Here is a 13,096-nt window from a genome sequence, read left to right as displayed (position 1 = left end):
TTAATTAGTCTATCCAGTGAGGTTTCAGCTGCTTCTCTTCTTTTCATGGCCTGAACTTTACTGGATAGGCCTAACCATGCTATCCAATTCCCTTGACCACATTTATCTTTTATTTTATCCCACTTTAATATTTCTCCATTGGGATCCATGAGATCCCCAATCCTTTTGATACCTTTTTCCTTCAGTGCCCTAATTAGATTCCTGAATGTCCTCTCCTTATTTTCCAATGTTTCTAATGGGAAAGGGTCAATTTTATTTATTTGTAATTTAGTTTGCCATCTTTTCCAGATTAACAACATTATTAAACAAGGCCTGCTTTTAAGTTATTTAGGTCTTTTCTATCTATTCTCTCTCCCACTGACATTCCTTTTTGCCAACTATTTGCTTCCTTTTTATTTGCACCCATTTTTTTGACCCTTCCAATTTGAATTCTAGTAACCTAGCTAACTGACTTGCCTCGAAGTATATTCCCAACAAGGGAGCCCCCCATCCCCCCATTTCTTGTTTACTATAATATAGGAAGTAAGCAATCCTGTTTTTGTTTCCTCCCACTACCCATTTTTTGATAAGAGTTGTCTCACTTCTTCAACAGATTGGTAGGGATATTCACCGGGAGAGTTTGGAACAAGAATAAGAACCTGGGCAAGAGCTTCATCCTGTAAATTTTTAGCCATGTGAATATATTTCAAAATTTCTTTCCCCATATGATGATTTGTTTGCTTATATTTTTCCATAAATGATTGTAGTTCATTGGTATGATATTATTGATGTTTTTTGGTCTATCTACACCCAGGTATTTCATCTTCTTTCCCCCCAATTTTACTCCCATAATGTTTTGAACCTTAAGTTATTCCCATGTTAGATTTTTATGTAATATCTCTGATTTCCCTAAATTGTGAGGCCTGAAGTTTTACCAAAGTCCTTGACTGTTTTGACTATTGATTGTAGTAACTCCTCCACCTCTCCTAAAGTTGTCATAACATCATCAACGTATAGATTAATCTTGATGACTTCCTTTCCCGCTTTATAACCGGGTTGTTCCTTACTGAGTTTGCTAAGGGTTTGATGGCCAATGAAAATAGGGCTGGAGAAAGGGGGCATCCCCGTTTAGTTCCCCTGTTAATATTTATTTGTCTAGTTTGTGCCCCGTTTACTGAGATGGTAGCTTTGTTTTCGCTATATAGTTCTTTTATTACCTCACACACTCCCCCACCCCCACCCCATGAATTGATGAGTTGACAGTAAAATTATCATTAAAATTCCTGGGAATTAGAATTGGCTAAAGTAGATTATATATTTTTCCTACCTTTAGCATTTAGGCCATCATATTTAATATTGTAGTGTGCACAATAATAATTTGGGCATAAGAGAAAATATAATCCCAACCCAAACAACAAAGAAACAAAAGACACTCTTACATAGTAAAAATCAGATATTTTATTGCCATGCTACAGTTCTTATGGAGCTGGCACTGGTGAGGGGACAAGGTTGTCAATAATACAGAATACATTTTAAAATGGACATTGGGTAAGCTCAATGTAAAAGCAAGCCAAAATTAAGTGGTAGCATATGGAGGATGAAAAAGAAAATATATTAGCTGTAGAATAAATGTTACTCTCTTAAAGGGAAGGCTGGAATGTTTGAAAAGAACAATTGTGGGGAAGGTGGGGGTTTAAAACAGTTTGCAAACTGTTCAGGAATATTTTGGCAACTCTTTAGATTTTTTTAATAAAATAAAACTCTAGAAAGCTACTTTTATACAAAGTTGTATATTGATGCCTTTACATAGGAAACATTTTAAAATGCAAAATTAGGACATACAACAACAGCTTTACAGTATTTTACAATGTAATGACAAAAGTAACATACAAACACAGTTTTGGCTTTTTATAGAAATGTATAGTTAGGCATTTAAGAAATGCATTTGTGGCACACTGGTGATTATAGGATTATACTGTCCATTTTCATGCTAAGACTTTAGATCAGTTGTACTGCAAATTCTGAAACATTATTTTCTCTAATCTCACAGTGGTTCTGAAGACATAGGTGAGACTACAATGGAATGAAATGTCATGTCTAAAAACTAAAAAAACAAGGCACCATACTTGCTGGCGGAGACATGCCATATTGGTACATCATACAAACACTATTTTCTTTTACAAAAATGGAAGCATTTCCTATACATTCAGTAGCAATCAATGTCTTAGTAACAAGACAGCTTGCATTCAGGGTTTGGCAATCATCAGGGGAAATACAGAATTAGTACCATATATTATTTTTAATACAGAGTTTGTGTATTGCATTGAAAATTAACAGGGCATTCAGGTTGTTGGCATCCATTGCCAAGTAAAACGCGAAGTACAGAAATTCCTGAGTGAAGGACCCTCTCCGTTTTCAAACCCATTCATTTTACACACAGTACTCCAAACTTCAATGCACCAATAAAAGCAAAATTCAAATAGTAATCTCTAGTTTTTAACACAAATAGGAATTTAAACATTTTGGGTTTTTAATAGTACCATATGTTCAGGCCATATGTGAAAGTTAGACATGTCACTTATTCTGAGGCAAACATGATGCTTTCCGCAAACAAAAGTTACATGGGAGAAGATTTCAATAAGTCTTTGCAGGAATGGATAAAAAGAAGCAGGTAAAATTTTGTGACAAAGGACCATTTATCATCTTTACGTTGCTTTTACACTGCAAACTAAGGTTTAGAGATGCAGAGGGGGTGAAGACAACACTACAAAGTCCAACTGGTAGCGAATTTAACTCTAGCTGTCCTTATGACTGGCTGTCACACATTAGGCTGGTTGTCAAACTATTCCAAAAGATTTTAAGGCATGTGTATGTAAAGATTTTATGGTATCTATGTAATCTAGTCTTAAACTGTCAATCAGGTCTAGCCCCAGATTATAAACTTTATGGCAAGATTAACAGGAAACAATTAAGTATGAAAAAAGCCTTCTCATGGCAAACCCTTTATGGCAAACACTCAGGAAGACAGCCTTTTTAAAAACTGACAATCTCATTCACAATGACAGCTATACATTTCATTTTATACACAAAAGTACTGTTTTTAATGAACATAGCAGAAATCACGTACTTTACCAAGTATGTACTCTGCCAATCTAAAAAACTTCTAACAATATTTTCAATGCCCTTTGAAATTATAGTTAAAAACTTTCATTATAAAATTCAATTGTTCATAAACACAAAGTAATGTTGTCAAAGATTAAATTTCATTCTCTCACACAAAATACTATCCTAATGTAGAGTCAATTCTCGGTTATAACCTGTTAAGAGTGGAACTCTGGGAAGGAAATGTCCATATCCCATCCTTCCCCTCATAAGTTGAGATTCTTCTGGACAACAGAGGCTGCAAGGGACATGCTTGCTGGCAGAAAGGTGGAGCGCCCCAGACAGAGGAAAAGCACCATGAACAAGAAGAGCTCAAGTCATATAAGGACCTCCTCCAAGCAGCATTCTGCCTTGCATCCCATAACATTCCACTAATCTTCAGAAACAGACTTTTAGAAGGGGAAGAGTACAGGAAAAACTTGGTCTCTGAACTTCTTTCTACTCATGGTTTCAGAATCCTACTACTGCTGTAGTTCAACAGAACCTCTGAAAAACATCTTGACTCAAGAACAATATTTATTAAGACAATTAATATCTAGGGTCATTCCATACATTGCATTTAAAAAGTTAATGCTGGTAGGTGCTACTTAGTGTTTTAGGATTGGATAAGTATGTAAACGTTCTTTTGAAGGATATGCGTACCTTGAAACATACACCAGGAACAAAATACAGTACTTTAAAGTCAGAATATTTTGAGAGGTGTTTGCAGAAACTGGAGGGACTAGCTGTAAAGAAAGATAGCACTGTTTCATAAGCAGTAAAAGCTGAAGAAATTCTATTGCTGTTTTATGGGTTTGTCAATAGTGGGAAGTGTGAACTAATATTTCAAGCACTTCCTGAAGACCCTAGTGTTATTATGATGATGTCAAATGGGAATACACTGTTGTTTGCAGAGAAAATGAAAACCTAGAACATGATTATACTAGTGATATTAAAGAAAAAAATGACTGGTTAGTACAAATGATGGGAAGATAGAATGTTTGTTCAGGCAATATAATTAATTATACGTCTCCAAATTGAATTCAGAGTTTCATGATTTTTTTTAATTTAAAAGGGAGAATATTTACTTCATTGTTTTTCTTAGTAAAGTTACAAGGATTCATTTTCTAGAGAAGGGAAAAACTGATTTACATACCTAAATGAATCCAGGAATCAGAATCTAAACCTTAGTAAAATTCACATACATACCATATGAGATCACATGCAACATTACTTGGGCTTAGTCCACTTAATTATCAATCCATAATGTCAAAAGACTACTGTACTGTTAATTTAAATAGTAACCTGCATTGCAGTGGAAGAAACAACAAGAGACAAGAAAAATTCCAGGCCAAGAAGATTAATTTTGTACAATCTGTTAATTTTTGTACTAAATCTGCCCCAACACATATTTTATATTTTATTTCACCTTTTCACCAGTGTCTGAAAATAAATGGCAAGCTTCCTGTACAGACATACTTCTTTCCAATACTTATGTAACTGCACCAACAAACTTTTGACTTTCAACACACTGTATAAAAATCCAGTACATATTTTTTTAAAAACTTTTAAAATAGGAGAAAAAGAGTACAAGATGACAAGATAATCTTGAGATGTAGCTCATACGTAGCTCATTTCTGAGGTCAAGTGTAATACCCAAGTTCTCCACTTCTATTAGAAGCCTTGCTAATTTAGTCTTAGAAAACACATGCAATAGTGCAAAATTATTTGGAAATGTAAAATCATGATAATTTAAAAACAATCGTGAAAACTAGGGTGGACCAATGACCACAAAAAGGGGAAGATCAATTTTGATCTGTGTTTAGTCATGCAAAGTGTTTGTACTTCAATGTGCAATTCTGCAAAAAAAAAAAAAAGTTGGGCATTCTTACAGACCTCATATTGACTGGGTCCCTTAACATATTAAAAACAGAAGTTTATATTTTAAGAAAACACTGGTGCAGAGCACATTCACAGTACAAACAAATTCAAAGACCATTTTCCCTACCTCAACATCTTAGGCATAAGCATTTCTGCCATTTTTAGCAGAAATAAATAAGCAAATCAGTAAAAATTAAAAAGTAGGATAGGGAAATTATTCACTCATCTCATATTCTGGGAGGATGTTATTCAAAGATGATATGAAACAAGTGAAAGGGATATGAACTGGGATTACTGGATAAGTTCCTCAGTGGAATATGGTGTAGAAATATGGCATTCTCCAAAACAATTATATGACTGTATGACTCTGAAAACTGTTATTAGCCAAAGTTGACAAAAAAGCTGTAAACTCCCTTTACAGTAGCTTTCTGTTTCTAATTCCAGCTTCTTCCTTTGTGGTAACAGAAATAAAGCTTGAAAATATGTTATCAATATCTGATAACATCAACTCAATATACCTCTCATTGTACTGGATCTGAGATGCATTGGTTCAGTAAAATCTTTTAAAGAATTGGTAAAATGATAAAATTATATCTGGTACAATATCTGAAATGAGTGCTGAGTCAAAGGGATTTCATGCGATATAGGAATACAGTGCTGTGATGAGTCACCTGTTGCTACTACACCTGTAAATCTCACTTCTATTTTGCTACTTATTGCTGAAATACAGCTTTCTTAAAAAAAAAAAACATGGACCTTTGAAGGAAAACATGCAAAATAAAGGCCAATAAGCAAACTTGACTAGCAAAAGACAAATTGGGTTAGGCTGTCATACTTACACAATTCTGGATTTGGAAAGTAAAAAGGAAAATTTAAGACTTTATATGGATAACTGTTAAATGATTTTCCAAGTAATGCTGCCGATGCCCATTACTGAATAAATTGGGTGTAACAATATTTTAGAGAGATGTCAGACTTTCACATCTGTTCTTGCACCATTCACCTCAGCAACAATAACATCAGCAGACATATTGTACCTTTCTACAGTAAGGAATGGGTGGAGTAATTCACAGCTAAGGTTAACAGATAAGGGCACCAAAGAAATTCCTTGCATTCTTACTTCTGCAAGAAAATATGAGCTGACTGTAAAGCTAAAGGGGTATTGCGACTTTCTGAAAGTTACTGTAAAAAGAGGTTTAACTGTTATATTACTTATTTCCTCAAAAGTACAGCACTTTCTTGGTAAGCACACTGCAAGTCCAACAGAAGTCTTAATACTGATGGCAAAGTAAAAAGGAGCCCCAAGTCTGCAAATGATGAATTTATCACAAAGTTGTCGAGTCTCCAATAAAGTGCATATCTTGTCATTTGATAGCAGCTAGCTAGACACACTGCCCCAACTGAAGGTGACATAAAATGAAAAAGGAAAGAACTACTACAATTTCTTTCCAATATATATGGCAATTGGCAAGTAGGTGGTATCCAGGTACATAAGACATATGAAAAGAACAAGAGAACAATATGCAACAGAGACAACTGATCAAGGAACACATTGTTATAACATTTTCTTTCCTATTTTACTGGATACCTTTTAGTACCAATCTGCTACATGCAAGGTCCTGAGCTTAGCAGCATGGCTTAATGGCAGAGGAAAAGTAACTCCCAAACTTCAGTCCACCAGATAATTTTCACTTCAGCTTCCAGAATTCCTGACTGTTAGCCAAGCTTGCAGGGGCTTTTGGGAGCTGGAATCCAAAACTGCTGGAAGACTAAAATTTGAGAACCACTGTTCTATACAGTTCTGACATGTTCTATTTACAATTGCTTATACAAAATCTCAGAGGTTACCTACCTTCTCAAAAAGGAGTAAAGTCAGAACCTTTTTATTTCCAGTCAATGTTTGCAGCTAAGTAGAAAAAGATAAAAAGTTTTAAAAAGTTCTATTAAAAATGTTTCACTGTCAGAATTGAGATAAACCTGCCATCATTGTAGCACCTTAAGAAAAAAAAATATACAAACCAAATTACAGATAAATAAGTACAATGGATTGTGTTGTACATGCTATTAACTCTGGTTTTTGCAAACAAGAATGCCACTAATCTTTCACTTTTTCAGATCTAAATTTTACTTTAGTTCAGATCCAGATGAAATGTGTAGTCATTTAAAGATGTCTGGGATTTTTTTTTTTGGGGGGGGGGGGGAGGGGGGAGGGGTACAAATATATATTTTTGTGCAGATCTGGAAGAGTCGAGGGTTGCAGGAAGCCCTGGGGCTATATTTTGCTCACCCCTCTTTCAGGTAGTAAAGTTAATGCTGATGGAAAAATGGCCTTTTCATGGCCCCTTTCTTGCTGCCCCACATCTCATCTATGGTTGCATTCCTATCCATCTGTCATGGTTCATTATTGTTCTGCAAAGTAATGGGAGTTTTGTAAAAATTAATAGCTAGTATTAATACTAGTCTCCAACCTCTCTATCTCATAAAGAAGAAAGCTGGAATCATGAATTTTATCAAAATTGCAATCTTTCTTCAAAATTATTTCAAAGCCTCTCGTAAAAAAACCTGTACTACGAACAGAAAGTTTATCAACCAATCAATCAATCAATCACACTCCATTCCTTCCCATGGATCTGTTCATATAAACAGATCAAAAAGATGTCAGCCCATTCCCCTGACATACTTCCAAAATCCTGAACTCTTTCTGAGCTTCAATTGGCATTCTTAGTTCTGAGAACTGTCAAGGAAAGCTCGCTTTACCTCAGAAATTATCACAAGCAGTCTGAAGGAATCTGGGTCAGGTTTCAAACTTCACTTGAAATTGATGCACATCTTCTAATTCTATCTGTATATTTCATTACGTTACCATATGACATAAATAGGAAGGTATTTCAGGCAGTTCAAAGTCTTTAAGTATTATTTGAATGAAGACAAAACTACTAATAAACAGAATAGTGTCTTCGTAGGATATTATTCACAAAGTAACTCAAAATAGGTATACAGGTTGAGCATCCCTTATCCGGAAATGCGAAATACTCCAAAATCCCAAATTGTCCACAGAGGTGGCTGAGAAATTAACACATTTGCTTTCTTTTGATTCAGCATACACAAACTTTGTCTCATGCACAAACTATAAATATTATGTAAAATTACTTTCAGGCTATGTGTATAAGATGTATAAGAAACATCTGTTCATTGCACATTTAGACACAGGTCACATTTCTAAGTTACTTCCTCAGAAATTCCATAACTCAGGAGGATCTAAAATTCAAAACACTTCTGTTCCAAACATTTCGGATAAGGGATGCTCAACCTGTACAAAAACATATCTTGGCTCCACAGATGTTGGAGAACATGAGCCAAAACTAATGTCATGGTTTTAGGTTTCACTTTGTAATTTGCTTAGCAACATTTGGAAAATAATGCTAGAGTAGATATTCATTTGATTTAATCTAACAAGGATCTCCTTTAAAAATGTGTTTTTTAACTAGGTTAACTGGGGGAGGGGCAGTCCTTCCCAACATGATTAGAAAACATTTAGCTTTAATTGTCCTATTCAATCTCTTGCATACATATTGAGGGGCTTGTATTGAGATGTGAAAATTCAGAGGAAGAAAACAGAAAAATTTGAATTAGTGCACACATTTTCCACCAAAATAATATTTTAGATTTTTTTTCCAAATGAAAAGTTGAGGAAGGCATCACTTACACAGTGTTTTCTTTTTTCAGAATGAAAAGGTCCGTTCTAAAGACTAATATTCAAAGGCAGTAAATATTAATGATCGAAACACTGCCAATGTGCAGCAGCAATCCGTAAAAAGTACTCCCAAAAGTAGCAGAATAGAGAACATACTCATAAACTTGGTCCTTTTCTGAAACCCATTAAGCTTCAAATAAAAGTTCAGAGACTGACATAATAGTTCTTTTAAATGATAAAATGAGATGGTAGAAACTAGCCTAGTATTTTGAGATATCCATTAACAGAGAAACAATGGGATATAAATAAAATAAATATGGATGAGGGGCATCTAATTTGCTCTGTAACGACTAAATGATCAAGCCTGCTCTTATATGTTTTTAACAAAAAGTATTCATGAACTCAACAGCACTCAATTCCTAATGAAGTATACACAAGACTACATTTCTAATACATTATTGCAAAGTTTAACCAACTATTCAAACTTACTGCCACATCATGATTTTTCAGAGCTGCTCTCTAAAAATATTAGTTCCTGCTGCTTCTTCACAATAATGCTCAACTTTGTGTAGTAAACAAACTTTTTTTTGTTTACTACAATATTGATAACTTCAATTTTGGTCTTCTATTTTACTATTGGTAGAAATAAAGATACATTGGAGTACAATCCTATGAGTGTTTATTGAGATTTGTGATGGAATTCACCTAAGCAGATGCAGGGCCATAGTCTTATATTTGCAGCTGCTGCACTTTAACACTGGACAGATTTATATAATTTTTAAATAATGATGTTTTTAGTGTTACATGTCATAAATATAACAGTACCATTATGTGCTGAGTTATGTATTATACAAGTCAAAGGCTTAAAGAAAAAAAGGTTGTTTTTTTTTAAAGAAAGCAAGTTTCTTGTACTTTGATCTTCCCCCTTATTTCTGATTTTGTTTTTCAGTTCCAGAGTAAATAGATTTTCCATGTTTCTGAAACTGACAGAAGCCATGTTACTATTCTACAAGCATCATGGCAATTATTGCTTCATCTGCAATTCCTCTACTCTGTAATGCTATAAATCCTGCACTTAAATGGCTGTACTCCAAGTGTCTTTACTATGTAAGAGGGAATCTTGAAGATATTACCAGATAAGATCAGCAGATACCAAAAGTACTGGGAACATTCAGCAGTATTATCCATCTATTAAAGGGTTAAATTCATATATTGATAAATATTTTAAAGGTATTCTCCACAATTCAGTAGCTACTCTGTTCATAAGATTTGCTGCAGCAGAAAACGCATCTAAGATGGAACACAATGATCTCAAGATCAGCACAACAGCAGAAACAAGTACATTATGGCCGCAATGAAATAATGTCTGGCAGAAACCAAGAATGCTATTATTTATGGAACCATGTTCCTGACTTGTATTGATAAATCATACAATGTAGTCACATCTACCATCCCACAGGCCGAGAATTGTTTTCTGGAAGAAACCAAACATGAAAATTCATATCTCAACATGCCCTTTTCTAAGGTGCCACAGCACTTTCTATTCTCAAACATATAATATGCATCTTTCCATCTGTGCAAGTAATAAAGAAGGCCGTTCTGAGAATGACAGTAATTACCAATGGGCCTTCAAAAAGTTTTTTCCATGGCAATACAGAAATACGCTGAACAAACACTATGTACAAAATTAAGAGTTTACAACCTAAAGACTGTACAAGAGAGATGGAAACAACAAATGAAAAGCACAGAAGGGAACAGACATTTTACAGACCTGAAAGTAAAAATATGCCGCTACAGACATAATGTAATTATAAATAGCATCACAACTGTCTAGAGTGAAGGTACCTGTACAACTGTACAGAAAGAAACTTGCCAAACCTAAACCAAGGTTTGTTTCAGACTCTGAAGAAGAGAGATGCGACTTTTCACACAGTAAAAATAGCAAGTCAGTTCTGATGCTCTAACTCTCAAAATGGTCAGGAAAGACATATTTAAGATACAGGCTGGAATCCAAAACTCTCTGTGCAGTAGTGGATAGTGTATAGGCATATACCAAGGGGGAATTGCTGGTGGTTGTTTATTTCCTTCTGAGTGCATCCCTTCAGACTGCCTGATGGGATACTAGTCTTCAAAAGCAGGGAAGGGACGGGACACAGGGGCTCACTCATCAACTCAGCACTGGCCCAGAAAAGCCCCACTGAACGCTATTCTTTGTATCCATCATACAGTCTTTTAGCCTTACAGCACCATACTCATTTTGATTATATCCTTTTCAGCTTTCCAAAAGGTGTAATTTTATCTAGGCATATCTCATCTCCCTACAAAACACTATGCATATGCAATTTTTTGCAGAGAGGAAACAATCCTGTAATTGACACGCAGTCTCATTCTGACATCAAAACAGATCCTATAATAAGAGAATGGATTTCAGTTTCTAGTTTCTGGATTTGTAGTTGGTGATTTTAAAGTGCATCTGGTAATTAGTTCATGCTCTGTTTTAAAACTGAAACCAAGTGCTAAATGATACATTTGCAGATTTCCATAATTCGTTCTCTGTCTCTAGCCAGACAACTCTTAAAAGTAATGGCATTCCAGTCAGCATTTTAAAATCTGAAATCTACTAATTGGCTATATTAACAGACTTGCACTCTTCAGTACCATGGCAAGTTGCTCCTATTGGGAAGGTTTTGGGGATCATTCCTACTCGACACTGGTCCACAGCCCAGAAATTCATTTAGTTCATGCAAGTTAGATAAAACAATCTGTACCATGTTTTTACACAACTCAGCCTGATCACAAACTCTCTCATTTGTGCTACATGAACTTGAACATGTGAATCTTCAGATCTATATTATGAGAGATTACACTGATCTGGGAGCAGTGCAATTATCCGGCGGCATAGATGTGTCATAACACTTTCAGTGACTTTGTAGCCAGCCTGTCAACACTGGTATGTCACTACAACGTCCAGTCAAGGAAAGAGGCACTATAGAAAGATGGCAACACTGACCAAAAGCTGCTTCTGTAATAGTAAAATGATAGTGTTATTTAATACTCTTTCTATTGTAAAATTCCCTTTAAACAAGCACATGAAGGAAAAAAAATCTCTATAAATCTATGAAAAGTGATTTAAAAAGTCAAATAGAGCAATCATTCAATTTTTTTAAAAAAAAAACTTCACAAAGGTGCAAATGATTTAACTAATGCTTTCCAGGCTCACATAGGCAGGTCAGTACTGTTATGTCTAGTTTTTCTAGAAGTACCGTCGTCTCGAGGCAATGCTTTCTGCAAGCTTGACATAGCAGCTGTTCTTTCAATGTCTATCACAGCATACAGCTCTGTGCGCCTGGTTGGAGTCTGTGGAAGTGGAGTGGTAGGCGTTTTGGGAGTCTGAGGGTTGTCAGAGTCACTACCAGCTTCCAAATCAACCTGTATATAGTTGAGCTGCCTGTGTTCTGAACTTGGCCGCCTAATATCAAAGTTAAAGACTGTTGGGGTGCAGTCCCGACGTCTTGCATATTCTACTTTGTGAGCACTTGATGGCACTGTTACGTTCTCTGTATTGACATAATTATGCATGGGATCTAAATTATTGTGGTAGCCGTTAAGAGAAGGTGTCTTTGGTCCTAAAGTGTCATCCTCTTTACTGAGCTTGCGGGCTTCCCAAACTGGAGGCAAAGATGGAAGATTTTCATAATTTAACAGTGCAGTTCTCCTCTGAGCTGAATTGTTGACATTTTGAGTATCAGAGGTACTGGATGATAACAGACGGCCTCTCCTGATCCCTGAGTTGCCAGGGATGGACAATCTATTTACATTTTCATATGCCAGTTTGTTACCAGAGGGAACATCTTTACGTTCATCACTGTCATACCCAGTGTCCCACTCATTGTTACTATTCCCACAAGCTTGAGTACTGTTACCACTAGTTTCAGCACTGTTTCCACAAGCTTGATTACTGTTCCCAGTTGATTCCAGTTTTTCTTTTTCCATCAATTGTCTCTGGACAGGTGTTGGGCCCAAAACAAATTTGACTCCTTCAGGCTCCAATACAACCTGAGCCTCTCTTTCATCAGGACATGTTTCCTCCTCTCTCGTGTTGTTCACTTCTGCACTGGAAACCCTTCGTTCAAGAGGTGTGCGCACATTTGGTCTGTTTTTCCTTTCCTCTTGCACACCAGTTGTATTCACATATGTATGGACCTACAAAAAGCAGAGTCAAATATCAACTATAAAATCACATAGCTAACTTGATCATGCTGCATATTTTTGGCATATACAGTGTTCCCTCACTTATCGTGGGGGTTCCGTTCCAGGAGCTACCACGATAAGTGGAAATCTGCGAAGTAGGGACACTATTTAATTTTAATATTTATACATTATTTTAATTGTTATGTGGCC

The 13,096-nt window shown here is 35.7% G+C and overlaps 2 protein-coding genes across 4 annotated transcripts in view; one reads left to right on the top strand and one right to left on the bottom strand.

Annotated features, from left to right (window-relative positions):
- The window catches only part of lrrc10 (leucine rich repeat containing 10), a 67,966-nt gene that overhangs the window by 21,828 nt on the left and 33,042 nt on the right, over positions 1-13,096 (top strand). The gene's annotated exons all lie outside the window — the stretch shown is intronic.
- frs2 (fibroblast growth factor receptor substrate 2) overlaps positions 1,415-13,096 on the bottom strand; it is a 53,113-nt gene continuing 41,431 nt past the window's right edge. For all 3 annotated transcript variants that reach the window (XM_016995864.2, XM_003224616.4, XM_062982606.1), the window contains one exon: positions 1,415-12,898. In XM_016995864.2, coding sequence (XP_016851353.2) covers positions 11,912-12,898 — 987 coding nt within the window. In that variant the 3' untranslated portion in view covers positions 1,415-11,911. The remainder of the gene's footprint in view (positions 12,899-13,096) is intronic.

This window comes from Anolis carolinensis, chromosome 5, assembly GCF_035594765.1.
Source record: "Anolis carolinensis isolate JA03-04 chromosome 5, rAnoCar3.1.pri, whole genome shotgun sequence".
In the NCBI taxonomy this organism is placed as follows: domain Eukaryota; kingdom Metazoa; phylum Chordata; class Lepidosauria; order Squamata; family Dactyloidae; genus Anolis; species Anolis carolinensis.
Note: the sequence above shows the minus strand (reverse complement) of the source record. Positions and strands in the feature narration are given on the sequence as shown.